General features: G+C 35.5%; 3 protein-coding genes across 3 annotated transcripts; all 3 read right to left on the reverse strand.

Moving 5' to 3' along the window:
* Positions 1 to 4,255: 4,255 nt before the first annotated feature.
* On the reverse strand, positions 4,256 to 5,476 carry LOC135133825 (uncharacterized). Its single transcript, XM_064062345.1, has one exon. It carries the CDS (start codon positions 5,474 to 5,476, stop codon positions 4,256 to 4,258), a length of 1,221 nt encoding a protein of 406 aa, XP_063918415.1.
* A 4,953-nt stretch (positions 5,477 to 10,429) lies between these two features.
* LOC135133826 (uncharacterized) lies at positions 10,430 to 11,650 on the reverse strand. The gene has a single exon (XM_064062346.1). It carries the CDS (start codon positions 11,648 to 11,650, stop codon positions 10,430 to 10,432), a length of 1,221 nt encoding a protein of 406 aa, XP_063918416.1.
* Positions 11,651 to 16,541: 4,891 nt separating this feature from the next.
* On the reverse strand, positions 16,542 to 18,094 carry LOC135133480 (uncharacterized). Its single transcript, XM_064061901.1, has 2 exons — positions 17,930 to 18,094; positions 16,542 to 17,881 (listed from the first exon to the last, which is right to left on the reverse strand). Exon 2 carries the CDS (start codon positions 17,876 to 17,878, stop codon positions 16,646 to 16,648), a length of 1,233 nt encoding a protein of 410 aa, XP_063917971.1. The 5' UTR covers positions 17,879 to 17,881; positions 17,930 to 18,094; the 3' UTR covers positions 16,542 to 16,645.
* Positions 18,095 to 18,746: the final 652 nt, after the last annotated feature.

Raw genomic sequence — 18,746 nt, forward strand, 5'->3', positions numbered from 1 at the left:
AATTGCTCCATTAGTTAATTCGAACCTCCTGAATAAGATTATGGTCTCAAAAAATTGTAGGATGGCTCCGGATTTTTTTATTTATTTATTTTTTTCATTTTCGAGAAATCCCGAACTTTCTCCGCTCAACTCAAACTCAAAATTTGGTTTGTATGAGTTAAAATAGTGAAAATTTTCAACAATAGGTGGCAGAAACGGACTCAGCTGAGCAAAATTAGTCTAGAAACTGATTTTGGAAAATGGTTTTTGACCACGCAATTTTTGAGGAAAAAATTATCCTTCAAAAATTTTTTTAAATATTAAATTTACTAATGTCCAACCAAAAGAAAGCATCGTACGGCTGAATATTTCTGTAGATGATAAATCCGAACTCAGATTTTTAACTTAGATCTAACATCTAACATACGAGGAAAACCAAAAAATAATATATTTTCAAGAAATTTTTGAAAATTTTAAAATTAGTGGCAACTACGTGGGAAAAAATTTCGGATATAAAGAATTGCTTTGTTCCATAGAACTTGATTTATTATATTGAGCATCGTCTTTTAATGTTTTTTTCAAAAGTAGATTTTTTTCTACCTCATGCAATTTTATATTTTACTTTTTTTTATTATAGGAAGTCTTTTTTTCACAACAAGAACCTTCAAACGTGTTCAAAATGATAAATTTTCGTAGGGAAATATGGATTTTGCAATTACGCTCCACCCTTTGGTATTAACAACCAGTAAAAATTCATCACAATTGAGACAGGATGGGTGGGTGGGGCTTATATTTTACTTTTGTTTAATATACGAAGTCTTCTTTTCACAACAAGTAACTTCAAACGTGTTCAAAATGGTAAATTTTTCTAGGAAAATATGGATTTTGCAATTATGGTCCACGCCTCGGTCTGACAACAAATGAAAACTTCATCGCAGTTGATATTGGGGCGGGTACAGGTAGCATTTTTTTTATGTCATACATATAGTTTTTTTTGGACAACGCGATTACTTAAACTAATGTTCCACATGGTAATTTCTTGTTGAAAAACAAGGATTTTTGCAATTAAACTCCTATATAATCTTATTATCTTTGTTTTTTTTTATAACATACAGAGTTTTCTTTCAACCACAGGATATTTTAACATGTTTTCAGTTTCTTTTTGGGAAAAGTAGACTTCCTATATTAAGAAAAAACGGACAAAATATAAGCCCCGCCCACCCACCCCTTCTCAATTGCGATAAATGTTTTATTCATAGTGAGCAGAAGGGCGGAATTTACTTGCAAATCTTGATTCCTCTACAAGAAATTACCATATGAAATTCATCACAATGAGATTGGGGCGGGCGGGTGGGGCTTAATCTTTTTTTGTTAATGTACAGAGTTTTATTTCAACAACAGGATAGTAAAACATGTTTTCAGTTTCTTGTTGGGAAAAAAAGACTTCGGACATTAAGAAAAAATGGACAAAATATAGGCCCCGCCCACCCACCCCTTCGCTATTGTGATGAATGTTTTATTCATAGTGAGCAGAAGGGCGGAGTTTAGTTGCAAATGCTTATTCCTCTACAAAAAAATTCCATATGAGCAGGTGGGGCTTAATCTTTGTTTTTTTTTATATTTTCCTCTCCGGCCCACAACGAATAAAAAGTAATCATCAGGATTGAAATGGGTGGGTGGGGCTTATATTTTGCCCCTTTTTTTTAATATACGTAGTTTTCTTTTCACAACAAGAGACTATATTTAAAATATATGCCCCACCCACCCAGCCTATCTCGATTGTAATTAATTTTTCATACGTTGTCAGGTCGACAGAAGAAGCGTAATTACAAAATCCATATTTTCCTACAAAATTTTACCATTTTGAACACGTTTGAAGTTTCTTGTTATGAAAAGAAGACTTCGTATATAAAAAATATATATACTTAAAACCAAGTTTCTTGTACGTATATTAAAAAAAAGAAAATATATGCCCCACCCACCCGCCCTATCTCGATTGTAATTAATTTTTCATTCGTTGTCAGATCGAGAGGCGAACCGTAGTTACAAAATCCATATTTTCCTACACAATTTTACCATTTTGAACACGTTTGAAGTTTCTTGTTATGAAAAGAAGACTTCGTATATCAAAAAAAATATATATAAGCCCCGCCTACCCACCCTATCTCGCTTGTGATGATATTTTTTATTCGTCGTGAGATGGAGGGGCGAGCTTAATTGCAAAATTCTCATTTTTGTACACGCAATTATCTTGTGATTTTTCTTTTCACAACAAGAAACTTCAAACGTGGTAAATTTTTAGTGGGAAATATGGATTTTGCAATTATGCTGCATCGTTGGGTCTAACAATCAGTGGAAAATTCATCAAAATTGAGATAAGGCGGATGGGTGGGACTTATATTTTACTTTTTTTAATATACGAAGTCTTCTTTTCACAACAAGTAACTTCAATCGTGTTCAAAATGCTAAATTTTTGTAGGAAAATATGGATTTTGCAACTACGCTCCGCCCCTCGGTCTGACAACGAATGAAAAATTCATCACACTTGAGGTCGGGGCGGGTGTAGCTGGCGTTTAATCTTTGGCTTTCTTTTTTATGTAGTACATATAGTTTTTTTTTCAACAAGGTGATTGCTTAAACACATGTTCCACATGGTAATTTCTTATAGAAAAATAAAGATTTTTGCAATTAAACTCCCCCCCCCCCCTCCGGCTCACAACGAATAAAAAAAATCATCAGACTTGAAATGGGTGGGTGGGTGGGGCTTATATTTTGCCCCTTTTTAACGTACCAGTCTTCTTTTCACAAGAAAAAACTTAAAATTTATTTAAAATGGTAAATTTTTGGAGGATGGAAATATGTATTTTTTAATACTTAAAACCAAGTTTCTTGTACGTATATTAAAAAAAGGAAAATATATGCCCCACCCACCCGCCCTATCTCGATTGTAATTAATTTTTCATTCGTTGTCAGGTCGAGAGAAGAAGCGTAATTACAAAATCCATATTTTCCTACAAAATTTTACCATTTTGACACGTTTGAAGTTTCTTGTTGTGAAAAGAAGACTTCGTATTTAAAAAAAAATATATAAGCCCCGCCCACCCACCATATACTCCAAACATGTTCAAATGGCAATTTGAATAATCAATACTAATATTTTTTGGAATATCGGAGCCTTTTTCAGAAAATGGGACGAAAGGTACAAATTTTGAATGATCGGAGGTCTGAATTTCATAAGTCAAAGAGACAGGGATATCGGAGCCAGCGGTTTGTTTAATAATTTTTCTTTATCGTTTTGACTCAGTTCGAATTGAATGTTAGAAATGTACCTAGAAAACGTTTTAAGTGAACAAAATATTTATTTTCCCATGTGAGTTATAAATGTTACAAAATGTTATAAAAATTGCTGGAAAACTAAAAACATAACGTTTCGTTGTCCTTGAGAAAAACAGTTTTAGAATATTGCAGTAAAATCCAAAGGCTCAGTGTAGATTTTATTTGAGAAAGTTAAAATCAATCTAAAAATAATGTAAAAATGTGAATAAAATGTGCCATTCGATGACAGACAGACAATACATATTATGTTATTGTTATCGTATATGTATTTATTACTGCAATTTTTTTCTAGGGTTATTTTTTTATTGTTGATGTTTATATAGTGGAAACACTTTGGCGCCACAGTAAACGTAAAAGCGTTCAGTTGAGGCCACTTCAGGGGGAGGAAACTACACTACAGGAAAATATCAAACGCCAAAGTTACTTATTAATGTTTGTTTTTCAACTAATTAACACAAAAAACATTACGAGAAACAAATATTTATTTAATCTTATCGCTAATACACAAAAAAGACACTCTTTTTATCGTTACAAACGTCGAAAATTTTATAGCACATTAATTTGAAACGGAAAAACTATTGAACAAACTATGAATTTCAACAGATTCCGAGAAATAAGTGCCCTTGCTTAAAAAATTTCTGGAGTTCAGCACGCCAAAGATGTTATTTAGCATTCTACGGAATTTTGCAGTTGCATCCACGTCCACAAATTATGGCAACTGAAGAACAAAACAAAACTTTTACCTTATTTTTTTTAATTTTTAAATCACATTTGGCAGTTTCCCACTTTTGGTTCACGATTTTTGGATTTTGCAGGTGATGTTCTTCAGAGAATAAATTGTGATAGTAAGCTAGTATTTTAATGAACAAAGAAAATTTGAAAAACGTCAAAAATAAAATATTTGTAAAAAGACAAACACAGCGTGAAACTAAATTACGTTTTACTTTTTGGCAATAATTGAAACGAATTTGTTGCAATAGACAACAGGATCAGACCCTTCCTTGCCATTCCTGACAGGTCTCAAGCTACCGTACAGATTTTCTTGAGGTTTGAGATACGTGACCCATGGTGGAGGAAACTTACCGACGGAACTTTTCAAACCTTCCATAGTGTAAGAAGTGAGAATGATGAAGGCGTTTTTGTATGCTAGAAGCTTTGAGGTGGTTTCACTCCACTCAACTGTACCCACTTTCGGGAGAGATCTATTAAACATAACGACCAAATCGGGACGCGGAATTGTACTAATAAATTCGTGATATTTCCGCTGAAGAAACATGACTGAAGAATTGAATTGCTTTTTTCTACCGGCGTCACAACTGAGCGTAAACTCCAAGCATTCCTCTTTGTCCACACCAGGACTGATGACGTAAATTCTAACCCCTTGCAGATTAAGAATCCAGTGGGACAAAAACTCCATGAGCACGCGCCAGCTCATGTTCTTGTAAAACTCCGTCGTTGTAGCATGAATAACTAACTGAGTTTTTTTGGCAAAACGCTTCTCCACGAACTTTGACTTCTCCAAAGCGTAGACTACATTGACTGCAGAACAAAAAAACTCAGTCATCGGAATCAAGTTCACAGCTTTTTTCCAGAAGTCGACGTCACTCTTAAACTCCATTATCTTCACGACGTCGCAAATACTCTCAGGCAGCGTCACCACAGATTTACTAAAATCAAACTTCATGCGCTCCCACTCCGGCTCTTGGTTGAACATCTTCTGGTGGATCTCCAGACACAGCTTCAGCTTCTGGCAGAACTCCGCGTGCTGCTTCTCGTGGACTATGCGGTGCGTGTCGGAACAGTAAGCGACGCTCCAGCACGTGGTGCAGACCATGTTCACTGAGCCCTTGTAGCAGACGCCGCAGACCTTCGGGAACATCCACATTTCAAGCTCGCTCACGCTGAGGCGTCGTCCGAGCCTTAAGTGCCACAGCGCCCCAGTGATGATCTTGAACTTGTCGAACTCGATGGGGCCCTCGCCGGAGAACGTCAGTGGCGTGTTGGTTTCGCTTATCACCTTGCAGATGTCTTTGTGGGTCCGCCAGTCCTGGCGCTGGTGCTCTTGACTGCAGTAGTGGACTAGCTTGCATTTGCTGCATTTTTTCAAAGTGGTGCTCTCTTTTTTACACACGTGGCACACAGAGAAGTAGAAGAAGCTCATTGCGGACGGTTTCTACGAGGGGAGGTAGTGTGGGGACTATGGAGGTGTTTTAAACTTGCGTGAAATTGAAGTCGCAAAAAATCAAAGGCGATAACAATTGGCGCGACAGGTTGCCAACCTGAAGAGGGAATGTCACTAGGCGCGGGTGGAAAAAAATTTCACAAACAAAATGTTTTGCAAGGGAAATATTTTTGATTCCAAATAGGAAAAACGAATTACTTAGATTGCATTTATGGTAGTAAAGAACCATTGGGAATGATTTTATGATGCACTTTTGCGTTTTTTGTTTCTTGGGTGACTTGTCCAAGAAAATGAGGAAAACGATAATAATTCATTTTCAATATAATTTTGTAGCGTGTGGAATATTTGTCACAGATTACAAATTTGCGCTTGTTTTTACTAGACATCTTCGTATAAATCAGGAAAATCCAAATACGCCAATTTTGGCCGTTCGGCAGTTATGGACCGTCAAACAAAAAAATTAAATTTTTAATAAAGATTAAAGAAGGATTTCGTTTAAAATTGCGAAAATTTTCAACAACTGATGCCAGAAACGGACTCAGCGGGGCTAAATTAGTCAAGAAACGGAATTTCAGGCAGACTGGAAAACTTTAATTTTTTTGGACAAATTTTCTGTTGCCCAAATTTTCGGTTTTAAGCCATAACAAGCTATCTGGCTTAAACGGACCCCGATTTGTCTAAAAATTGCTCCATTAGTTAATTCGAACCTCCTGAATAAGATTATGGTCTCAAAAAATTGTAGGATGGCTCCCGATTTTTTTATTTATTAATTTTTTTAATTTTCGAGAAATCCCGAACTTTCTCCGCTCAACTCAAACTCAAAATTTGGTTTGTATGAGTTAAAATAGTGAAAATTTTCAACAATAGGTGGCAGAAACGGACTCAGCCGAGCAAAATTAGTCTAGAAACTTATTTTGGAAAATGGTTTTTGACCACGTAATTTTTGAGGAAAAAATTATCCTCCAAAAATTGTTTTAAATATTAAATTTACTAATGTCTAACCAAAAGAAAGCATCGTACGGCTGAATATTTTTGTAGATGATAATCCGAATTCAGATTTTTAACTTAGATCTAACATTCTAACATAAGAGGAAAACCAAAAAATGTACAAGAAATTTTTGAAAATTTTAAAATTAGTGGCAACTACGTGGGAAAAAATTTCCAATATAAAGAATTGCTTGGTTCCACATAACTTGATTTTTTTATATTGAGCATCCTTTTCTTTTAATGTTTTTCTCAAAAGTAGATTTTCTTCTTCCTCATGCAATTTTATGTTTTACCTTTTTTTTATTATACGAAGTCTTCTTTTCACAACAAGTAACTTCAAACGTGTTCAAAATGGTAAATTTTTCTAGGAAAATATGGATTTTGCAATTATGGTCCACGCCTCGGTCTGACAACAAATGAAAACTTCATCGCAGTTGATATTGGGGCGGGTACAGGTAGCATTCTTTTTTATGTCATACATATAGTTTTTTTTGGACAACGCGATTACTTAGACTAATGTTCCACATGGTAATTTCTTGTTGAAAAACAAGGATTTTTGCAATTAAACTCCTATAAAATCTTAATATCTTTGTTTTTTTTTATAATATACAGAGTTTTCTTTCAACCACGGGATATTTTAACATGTTTTCAGTTTCTTTTTGGGAAAAGTAGACTTCGTATATTAAGAAAAATTGGACAAAATATAAGCCCCGCCCACCCACCCCTTCTCAATTGCGATAAATGTTTTATTCATTGTGAGCAGAAGGGCGGAATTTACTTGCAAATCTTGATTCCTCTACAAGAAATTACCATATGAAATTCATCACAATGAGATTGGGGCGGGCGGGTGGGGCTTAATCTTTTTTTTTTAATGTATAGAGTTTTATTTCAACCACAGGATAGTTAAATGTGTTTTCAGTTTCTTGTTGGGAAAAAAATATTTCGTACAATAAGAAAAAATGGAAAAAATATAAGCCCCGGCCACCCACCCCTTCTCAATTGCGATACATGTTTTATTCATAGTGAGCAGAAGGGAGGAATTTACTTGCAAATCTTGATTCCTCTACAAAAAATTTCCATATGAAATTCATCACAGTTGAGATTGGGGCGGGTGGGTGGGGCTTAATCTTTGTTTTTTTTTATAATATACAAAGTTTTCTGTCAACCACAGGATAGTTTAACATGTTTTCAGTTTCTTTTTGGGAAAAGTAGACTTCGTATATTAAGAAAAAATGGACAAAATATAAGCCCCGCCCACCCACCCCTTCTCAATTGCGATAAATGTTTTATTCATAGTGAGCAGAAGGGCGGAATTTACTTGCAAATCTTGATTCCTCTACAAGAAATTACCATATGAAATTCATCACAATTGAGACTGGGGCGGATATGTGGGGCTTAATCTTTGTTTTTTTTTATAATATACAGAGTTTTCTGTCAACCACAGGATAGTTTAACATGTTTTCAGTTTCTTTTTGGGAAAAGTAGACTTCGTATTTTAAGAAAAAATGGACAAAATATAAGCCCCGTCCACCCACCCCTTCTCAATTGCGATACATGTTTTATTCATAGTGAGCAGAAGGGAGGAATTTACTTGCAAATCTTGATTCCTCTACAAGAAATTACCATATGAAATTCATCACAATGAGATTGGGGCGGGCGGGTGGGGCTTAATCTTTTTTTTTAATGTATAGAGTTTTATTTCAACCACAGGATAGTTAAACATGTTTTCAGTTTCTTGTTGGGAAAAAAAGACTTCGTACATTAAGAAAAAATGGACAAAATATAAGCCCCGCCCACCCACCCCTTCTCAATTGCGATACATGTTTTATTCATAGTGAGCAGAAGGGAGGAATTTACTTGCAAATCTTGATTCCTCTACAAGAAATTACCATATGAAATTCATCACAATGAGATTGGGGAGGGCGGGTGGGGCTTAATCTTTTTTTTTTAATATATGGAGTTTTATTTCAACCACAGGATAGTTAAACATGTTTTCAGTTTCTTGTTGGGAAAAAAAGACTTCGTACATTAAGAAAAAATGGACAAAATATAAGCCCCGCCCACCCACCCCTTCGCAATTGTGATGAATGTTTTATTCATAGTGAGCAGAAGGGCAGAGTTTAGTTGCAAATCCTCATTCCTCTACAAAAAATTTCCATATGAAATTCATCACAATTGAGATTGGGGCGGATGGGTGGGGCTTAATCTTCGTTTTTTTTAATATACAGAGTTTTCTTTCAACCACAGGATAGTTAAACATGTTTTCAGTTTTTTGTTGGGAAAAAAAGACTTCGTACATTAAGAAAAAATGGACAAAATATAAGCACCGCCCACCCACCCCTTCCCAGTTGTGATGAATGTTTTATTCATAGTGAGCAGAAGGGCGGAGTTTAGTTGCAAATGGTTATTCCTCTACAAAAAATTTCCATATGAGCAGGTGGGGCTTAATCTTTGTTTTTTTTTATATTTTCCTCTCCGGCTCACAACGAATAAAAAGAAATCATCATGATTGAAATAGGTGGGTGGGGCTTATATTTTGCCCCTTTCTTTTAATATACGTAGTTTTCTTTTCACAACAAGAAACTATATTTAAAATATATGCCCCACCCATCCACCCTATCTCGATTGTAATTAATTTTTCATTCGTTGTCAGATCGAGAGGCGAAGCGTAATTACAAAATCCATATTTTCCTACAAAATTTTACCATTTTGAACACGTTTGAAGTTTCTTGTTGTGAAAAGAAGACTTCGTATATTAAAAAAATAAAATATAAGCCCCGCCCACCCAGCCTATACTCCAAACATGTTCAAATGGTAATTTAAATAATCAATACTAATATTTTTTGGAATATCGGAGCTTTTTTTAAGAAATGGGTCGAAAGGTACAAATTTTGAATCATCGGAGGTCTGAATTTCATAAGTCAAAGAGACAGGGATGTCGGAGCCAGCGGTTTGTTTAATAATTTTTCTTTATCGTTTTGACTCAGTTCGAATTGAATGTTAGAAAAATGTACCTAGAAAACGTTTCAAGTGAACAAAATATTTATTTTCCCATGTGAGTTATAAATGTTACAAAATGTTATAAAAATTGCTGGAAAACTAAAAACACAACGTTTCGTTGTCCTTGAGAAAAACAGTTTTAGAATATTGCAGTAAAATCGAAAGGCTCAGTGAAGATTTTATTTGAGAAAGTTAAAATCAATCTAAAGGTAATGTAAAAATGTGAATAAAATGTGCCTTCCGATGACAGACTGACAATACATATTATGTTATTGTTATTGTATATTTATTATTGCAATTTTTTTCTAGGGCTATTTTTTTATTGTTGATGTTTATATAGTGGAAACACTTTGGCGTCACAGTAAACGTAAAAGCGTTCAGTTGAGGCCACTTCAGGGGGAGGAAACTGCACTAGAGGAAAATATCAAACGCCAAAGTTACTTATTAATGTTTGTTTTGCAACTACTTAACACAAAAAACATTGCGAAAAACAAATATTTATTTAATCTTATCGCTAATACACAAAATGGACACTCTTTTTATCCTTACAAACGTCGAAAATTTTATAGCGCAGTAATTTGAAACGGAAAAACTATTGAACAAACTATGAATTTCACCAGATTTAGAGAAATAAGTGCTCTTGGTTCAAAAATTTCTGGAGTTCAGCACGCCAAAGATGTTATTTAGCATTCTGCAGAATTTTGCAGTTGCATCCACGTCCACAAATTATGGCAACTGAAAAACGAAACAAAACTTTTACCTTATTTTTTTTAATTTTTAAATCACATTTGGCAGTTTCCCACTTTTGTTTCACGATTTTTGGATTTTGCAGAGAGAATAAATTGTGGTTGTAAGCTAGTATTTTAATGAACAAAGAAAATTTGAAAAACGTCAAAAATAAAATATTTGTAAAAAGACAAACGCAGCGTGAAACTAAATTACGTTTTACTTTTTGGCAATAATTGACACGAATTTGTTGCAATAGACAACAGGATCAGACCCTTCCTTGCCATTCCTGACAGGTCTCAAGCTACCGTACAGATTTTCTTGAGGTTTGAGATACGTGACCCATGGTGGAGGAAACTTACCGACGGAACTTTTCAAACCTTCCATAGTATGAGAAGTGAGAATGATGAAGGCGTTTTTGTATGCTAGAAGCTTTGAGGTGGTTTCACTCCACTCAACTGTACCCAATTTCGGGAGAGATCCATTAAACATAACGACCAAATCGGGACGCGGAATTGTACTAATAAATTCGTGATATTTCCGCTGAAGAAACATGACTGAAGAATTGAATTGCTTTTTTCTACCGGCGTCACAATTGAGCGTAAACTCCAAGCGTTCCTCTTTGTCCACACCAGGACTGATGACGTAAATTCTAAGCCCTTGCAGATTAAGAATCCAGTGGGACAAAAACTCCATGAGAACGCGCCAGCTCATGTTCTTGTAAAACTCCGTCGTTGTAGTATGAATAACTAACTGACTTTTTTTAGCAAAACGCTTCTCCACGAACTTTGACTTCTCCAAAGCGTAGACTACATTGACTGCAGAAGAAAAAAACTCAGTCATCGGAATCAAGTTCACAGCTTTTTTCCAGAAGTCGACGTCACTCTTAAACTCCATTATCTTCACGACGTCGCAAATACTCTCAGGCAGCGTCACCACAGATTTACTAAAATCAAACCTCATGCGCTCCCACTCTGGCTCTTGGTTGAACATCTTCTGGTGGATCTCCAGACACAGCTTCAGCTTCTGGCAGAACTCCGCGTGCTGCTTCTCGTGGACTATGCGGTGCGTGTCGGAACAGTAAGCGACGCTCCAGCACGTGGTGCACACCATGTTCACTGAGCCCTTGTAGCAGACGGCGCAGACTTTCGGGAACATCCACATTTCAAGCTCGCTCACGCTGAGGCGTCGTCCGAGCCTTAAGTGCCACAGCGCCCCAGTGATGATCTTGAACTTGTCGAACTCGATGGGGCCCTCGCCGGAGAACGTCAGTGGCGTGTTGGTTTCGCTTATCACCTTGCAGATGTCTTTGTGGGTCCGCCAGTCCTGGCGCTGGTGCTCTTGACTGCAGTAGTGGACTAGATTGCATTTGCTGCATTTTTTCAAAGTGGTGCTCTCTTTTTTACACACGTGGCACACAGAGAAGTAGAAGAAGCTCATTGCGGACAGTTTCTACGAGGGGAGGTAGTGTGGGGGCTATGGAGGTGTTTTAAACTTGCGTGAAATTGGTGTCGCAAAAAATCAAAGGCGATAAGATTTGGCGCGACAGGTTGCCAACCTGAAGAGGGAATGTAACCAGGCGCGGGTGGGAAAAATTTTCACAAACAAAATGTTTTGCAAGGGAAATATTTTTGATTCCAAATAGGAAAAACGAATTACTTAGATTGCATTTATGGTAGTAAAGAACCATTGGGAATGATTTTATGATGCACTTTTGCGTTTTTTGTTTCTTGGGTGACTTGTCCAAGAAAATGAGGAAAACGATAATAATTCATTTTCAATATAATTTTGTAGCGTGTGGAATATTTGTCACAGATTACAAATTTGTGCTTGTTTTTACTAGACATCTTCGTATAAATCAGGAAAATCCAAATACGCCAATTTTGGCCGCTCGGCAGTTATGGACCGTCAAACAAAAAAATTAAATTTTTAATAAAGATTAAAGAAGGATTTCGTTTAAAATTGCGAAAATTTTCAACAACTGATGCCAGAAACGGACTCAGCGGGGCTAAATTAGTCAAGAAACGGAATTTCAGGCAGACTGGAAAACTTTAATTTTTTTGGACAAATTTTCTGTTGCCCAAATTTTCGGTTTTAAGCCATAACAAGCTATCTGGCTTAAACGGACCCCGATTTGACTAAAAATTGCTCCATTAGTTAATTCGAACCTCCTGAATAAGATTATGGTCTCAAAAAATTGTAGGATGGCTCCCGATGTTTTTATTTATTAATTTTTTTAATTTTCGAGAAATCCCGAACTTTCTCCGCTCAACTCAAACTCAAAATTTGGTTTGTATGAGTTAAAATAGTGAAAATTTTCAACAATAAGTGGCAGAAACGGACTCAGCTGAGCAAAATTAGTCTACAAACTGATTTTGGAAAATGGTTTTTGACCACGTAATTTTTGAGGAAAAAATTATCCTTCAAAAATTGTTTTAAATATTAAATTTACCAATGTCTAACCAAAACAAAGCATCGTACGGCTGAATATTTTCTGTAGATGATAAATCCGAACTCAGATTTTTAACTTAGATCTAACATCTAAGATACGAGGAAACCCAAAAAATAATATATTTTCAAGAAATTTTTGAAAATTTTAAAATTAGTGGTAACTACGTGGGAAAAAAATTTCCGATATAAAGAATTGTTTTGTTCCACAGAACTTGATTTTTTTATATTGAGCATCCTTTTCTTTTAATGTTTTTTTCAAATGTAGATTTTCTTCTACCTCGTGCAATTTTATATTTTACTTTTTTTTTTTATTACACGAAGTCTTCTTTTCACAACAAGAACCTTCAAACGGGTTTAAAATGGTAAATTTTCGTAGGGAAATATGGATTTTGCAATTACGCTCCACCCTTCAGTCTAACAACCAGTAAAAATTCATCACAATTGAGACAGGGTGGGTGGGTGGGGCTCATATTTTCCTTTTGTTTAATATATGAAGTCTTCTTTTCACAACAAGCAACTTCAAACGTGTTCAAAATCGTAAATTTTTGATATTGGGGCGGGTACAGGTGGGGTTTAATCTTTGACATCCTTTTTTATGTCATACATATCCATATGGTTGTTTTTTAAGAACGCGATTACTTAAACACATGTTCCACGTGGTAATTTCTTGTAGAAAAATAAGGATTTTTGCAATTAAACTCCACCCCTCCGGCTCACAACGAATAAAAAAATCATCAGAATTGGAATGGGTGGGTGGGTGGGGCTTATATTTTGTCCCTTTTTTTTAATATACGTAGTTTTCTTTTCCCAAGAAGAAACCTAAAATATATTTAAAATGGTAAATTTTTGGGGGATGGAAATCTGCATTTTGCAATTACACTCCGTCCCTCGGTCTGAAAACGAACGAAAAATTCATCACAATTGAGATCTGGGGGAGGGGAGTTTAACATTTCTGTTTTGTTCTTAATATATATAGTTTTTTTTAACAACACAATACTTAAAACCAAGTTTCTTGTACGTATATTAAAAAAAGGAAAATATATGCCCCACCCACCCGCCCTATCTCGATTGTAATTAATTTTTCATTTGTTGTCAGATCGAGAGGCGAAGCATAATTACAAAATCCATATTTTCCTATAAAATTTTACCATTTTGAACACGTTTGAAGTTTCTTCTTGTGAAAAGAAGGCTTCGTATATTTAAAAAAATAAAATATAAGCCCCACCCACCCGCCCTATCTCAATTGTGATGAATTTTTTACTGGTTGTTAGACCGAAGGGTGGAGCGTAACTGCAAAATCCATATTTCTTACAAAAATTTACCATTTTGAACACGTTTGAAGTTTCTTGTTGTGAAAAGAAGACTTCATATATTAAAAAAAAGTAAAATATAAGCCCCACCCACCCGCCCTACCTCAATTGTGATTAATTTTTTACTGGTTGTTAGACCGAAGGGTGGAGCGTAATTGCAAAATCCATATTTCCCTACGAAAATTTACCATTTTAAACCCGTTTGAAGGTTCTTGTGAAAAGAAGACTTCGTGTAATAAAAACAAAGTAAAATATAAAATTGCATGAGGTGAAAGTAAATCTACATTTGAAAAAACATTAAAAGAAAAGATGCTAAATATAAAAAAATCAATTTATGTGGAACAAAGTAATTCTCTATCTCGGAAAATTTTTCCCACGTAGTTGCCACTAATTTTAACATTTCAAAAAATGTCTTGAAAATACCAGAAGTATTATTTATTTGTACATTTTTTGGTTTTCCTCGTATGTTAGATGTTAGATCTAGGTTAAAAATCTGAGTTCGGATACTAAATTTTGTTTAAAGAATAATAAGTGGAGACCAGCATTCAGCCAAGAATTACATCACTTTTTTGTTTGAAGAGTAAATTATTTGACAACTGCTAATTCTATTTTATTATTTTTAACGGTAAAATATTTGTTTTTTCAAATATTAATTATAGATACAATAGCTAGAACGATTGCCGGGTTTTTCCACTTCAACTGTTCCTCCGAACTCGAGCTGTTTATTAAAAATCATACTTGTATAAACGTAGACGTAACCAATTTATTTGTAACAAATAATTCTTTTTTTTCAAGATTATAGCATTATTTATTTTTGAATTGCTGAATTTTTTGAGAAAAAAATTTCAAAAATCTATATAATAGCGCAAATTTAAATATAAACCCACTTTTAAGTTGGTTTTTTCCTTATTTGGAGGGACATTTTTACACAAAGTAGATCTCTTTTTCAAAAATTCATGTTTATTCGAAAATAGACTTCAAAAATGCAAAAGTCAAAAGATAAAAATTTTATACGTCATGGCGGGTCAGGTCAGGTTACGTCAGGTCAAGTCAAGTGACTTCTATAAAAATTTTAGAGGTTGATTTTATCAGAGTAGATAAAAATAAGTCAGTGAAATTGAGAAAGGAGGTGGGCGGAGCTAACTTTAGTTTTTCCAGTCTTCTTAGCAAGGAATAGCCCCGCCCACCCGCCCCCTCTTGATTCTAGTGACCACTCTTAATACTGATAATTGATTACAACATTATCAATTTATTAGAATTTTAGACAAATCTGTTACACCGTTGGTGAAAAAATACATAAATTGTGAACAAAGCACCTAAAACGTATCCAGCTGGTGTTAAATAAGTATACCAGACGTGAGAATTATATGTAAAAATCAATACTACCGATGCTCCTCCCACTCGCTCAAACTCCACCTTAATAAATCATTCTATTAAGAAGAGGGGTGGTGTCTATAATTCTACTTCATTGTGCGTACTTCATAGATTTTTAATTATTTCAATGTAAATGGTGACGATAAAGGCGTTTTTTAACAAAAAACAAAATTTTATAAAAAAAATGTAGTCCTAAAATCTATTATTTGTCAATCTACAAACCAATAAATCAGTAATCAAAACCGGAGAAGGGTGTAGATTCTACCGCTTGTTAAATCAGAATTCAATTCCCATTTTACTGTAGATATATTAAGCCAGTGAAATGAAGAAGGAGTATGTATTTTTGTAGCTAGACCGTTCAATCAATCAAAAGAAACGGACAAACATACAAGCGGATGGTGTATTCATCTCAAACTATTTCCACTCTAGCAAACACTTGGTGGCCTATGTTCGGTGATTTATAGTGATAGTATCGTAAGATTTTTATTTTTTCCTTAGGATATCGTATTATTTTTATCGAAATCTGTCAAGTTGGACTTTTTTTGGGGAAAAAATTAGAATATTTTGAGATACACAATTATATTTATTTCAAGACGAACAGTCGAGATTTTAACAAAAAATGTTAATTAAATTAATGTTAAAATTATTTGGTCAAAAAACATTTTCCAAAATCAGTTTCCAGACTAATTTTGCCCGCGCAATACAGTACCACATCTGTCACTTGTCATTTAGAGAATTATCACATAACCCTACTTTTTTCTAAAATGTTTCGAAACACTTTAAATTTAATAAACACGACTAAAACTCACATTAATGAGTTAATTAAGTCGCAAATGCTCTTCCTCAGACTTCCTCTGTCTTAGTGAAAAAACTCCAGGCGATTTGTGCATGCAAATAAGAGGTTATGTTCACCCGTGAATATTTTAAACTATGATACCGAACTAGGATTAATGACATATTAATGATCAACGAATTCAGTCAAGTACACTCTTATCAAATATAACGACACAATAATATTAAACCTTTTCTAGATGGGGTTTCAGTTAAACAGTGACTACAATCTTTGGTCCAATGGTAATATTCCCAAGGTAATTTCATAGTTGTAGGTATCACAGGAATAATTCCTATTTAAAGTCAGTCTTGTGTCACGAACTACAGACTAAATTAAGGTATCAAAATTTATATGAAAGAATAAATTATGGTAGTAATGTAGTATTTTAATGAACAAAGAAAACTTGAAAAACATCAAAAATAAAATTATATGCAATAAGACCAACCCAGGGTAAACCTAAATTATGTTTTAATTTTTGGCAATAATTGAGACGAAATTGTTGCGGTAGATAACAGGATCAGACCCCTCCTCGGAATTCCTGACAGGTCTCAAGCTACTGTACAGATTTTCTTGAGGTTTGACATAGGACTTGATCCATGGTGGAGGGAACTTCCCGACGGACTTTTGCAACTCTTCCATAGTATAAGACGTGAGAATGATGGGGGCGTTTTGGTATGCCAGCAGCTTTGGGACGGTTTCACTCCACTCAACCAAACCCACATCCGGGAGACATGGATTAAACATAACGATCAAATCGGGGCAAGGAATTTTACCAACAACTTCGTGATATTCCGCCTTAATAAACATCACCGAAGAGTTAAATCGCTTTTCTCTACAAGCGCCACAATTGAGACTAAACGACAAGCGTCGCTCTTTGTGCAAAGCAGTACTGACGACGTAAATTTTAACCCCTTCCAGATTATAAATCCAGTGGGACAAAAACTCCATGAGCACCCCCCAGCTCGTGTTCTCGCTAATCTCAGTCGTTGTAGTATGAATAACCAACTTAGTTTTAATAGCAATACGCCTCTCCACGAACTTACACGTCTCCAAAGCGTAGACTACATTGACCGCAGAACAGAAAAACTCCGTCATCAGAATCAAATCCAAAGCTTTTTTCCAGTAGTCAACGTCGTTCTTAAACTTTATCATCCTCACGACGTCGCAAATATTATCCGGCAGCTCCAACACAGAGTCGTCAAAATCAAAACTCAACCGCTCCCACTCCCGCTCTTCGCTGAACATCACCTGGTGGATCTTCAGACACAGCTTCAGCTTGGAGCAGAACTCCTTGTGCTGCGTCTCGTGCAGCATGCGGTGCGTTTCGGAGCAGTAAACGACGCTCCAGCACTTGGTGCACACGATGTTCACCAAACCCTTGTAGCAGACGGCGCAGACTTTTGGGTACATCCACATTTCGTGCTCGCTCACGCTGAGGTCTCGCCCGAGCTCGAAGTGCCACAGCACCCCAGTGACGATCTTGAACCGGTTGAACGCCGTGGGGCTGCGCCCGGTGAACCTGAACCGCGTGCTTGTGTCGGTTATCACCTTGCAGAGGTCTTTGTGGGCCTGCCAATCCTGCCGCTGGTGCTCTTGACTGCAGTAGTGGACTAGCTTGCATTTGCTGCATTTTTTCAAAGTGGCGCTCTCGATTTTGCACACGTGGCACACGGAGAAGTAGAAGAAGCTCATTGCGGACATTTTCTACGAGAGGAGTTAGTTTGGGGGGCTTTGGAGGTGTTTGAAACTTACGTGAAATTGATGTCGCAAAAAATCAAAGGAGGCAATGGCGATAAGAATTGGCGCGACAGGTTGCCAACTTGAAGAGGGAATGTCACTAGGCGCGGGTGGGAAAAAATTTCACACAAAAAAATGTTTTGGCACTGCCAAATCTGAAAATGACAATTGACAAGTAGCGTATGACATTATCAAAGTGCAATTTCTCTTCCAAGATCTAATTAACGTTTTATTATAAATAATTAATTATTGATATAAAAAAATTATTGTCCTAACTAGTGTTATTGTTATAGCTCGGCAATTTTCAGTTTAAAATGGTAAAAAATGCACTTTTGTACGAATTTGACACTTATTAGTGACAAGACTAATGCCAACCTAAATACAAACAAAGAAAAAAGGTTCAAGGAGGTCTTAAAGGCAATGTTATGATTTAGTTTTTTGAAAATTTTGAAAATGGACACAGAAGGAAAATCAAAGAAGGAGATAGAGAGTAAAGAAGGAGATAACCTGTAATTAGAAGTCGGCGTAAATTTAAGGGAGAGTTTATGTTGATATAGGGTTTTATAGAAAACTTTTATAACTAGGTGTAAGGGAAATTTACTACTAATACTAATGGCAATTTGTTTAATGATACCAAGTTCATTCTTAAAGGTTTCATGACTTAGGGGAATATGGAACAATATAAAGAATAAAAAATTAAATGCTACGAATTTATGGGATAAGGGGTGAAAACAAGATCAAGGTGTTTGCCTTTGCAAAATCGATATTTTACTATACAAATTTACCATTTTAAACATGTTTTAAATTTCTTGTTGTGAAAAGATGGCTATGT

The sequence above is a fragment of the Zophobas morio genome, unplaced genomic scaffold (assembly GCF_036711695.1).
Source record: "Zophobas morio isolate AGI-343-1 ecotype UQ-CSIRO unplaced genomic scaffold, CSIRO_AGI_Zmor_V1 ptg000022l, whole genome shotgun sequence".
NCBI classification, from domain to species: Eukaryota; Metazoa; Arthropoda; class Insecta; order Coleoptera; family Tenebrionidae; genus Zophobas; species Zophobas morio.

Bases quoted from the DNA above. Each gene is read 5' to 3' on its own strand.
- LOC135133825 (XM_064062345.1), bottom strand. From the start codon at position 5,476: ATGAGCTTCTTCTACTTCTCTGTGTGCCACGTGTGTAAAAAAGAGAGC.
- LOC135133480 (XM_064061901.1), bottom strand. From the start codon at position 17,878: ATGTCCGCAATGAGCTTCTTCTACTTCTCCGTGTGCCACGTGTGCAAA.
- LOC135133826 (XM_064062346.1), bottom strand. From the start codon at position 11,650: ATGAGCTTCTTCTACTTCTCTGTGTGCCACGTGTGTAAAAAAGAGAGC.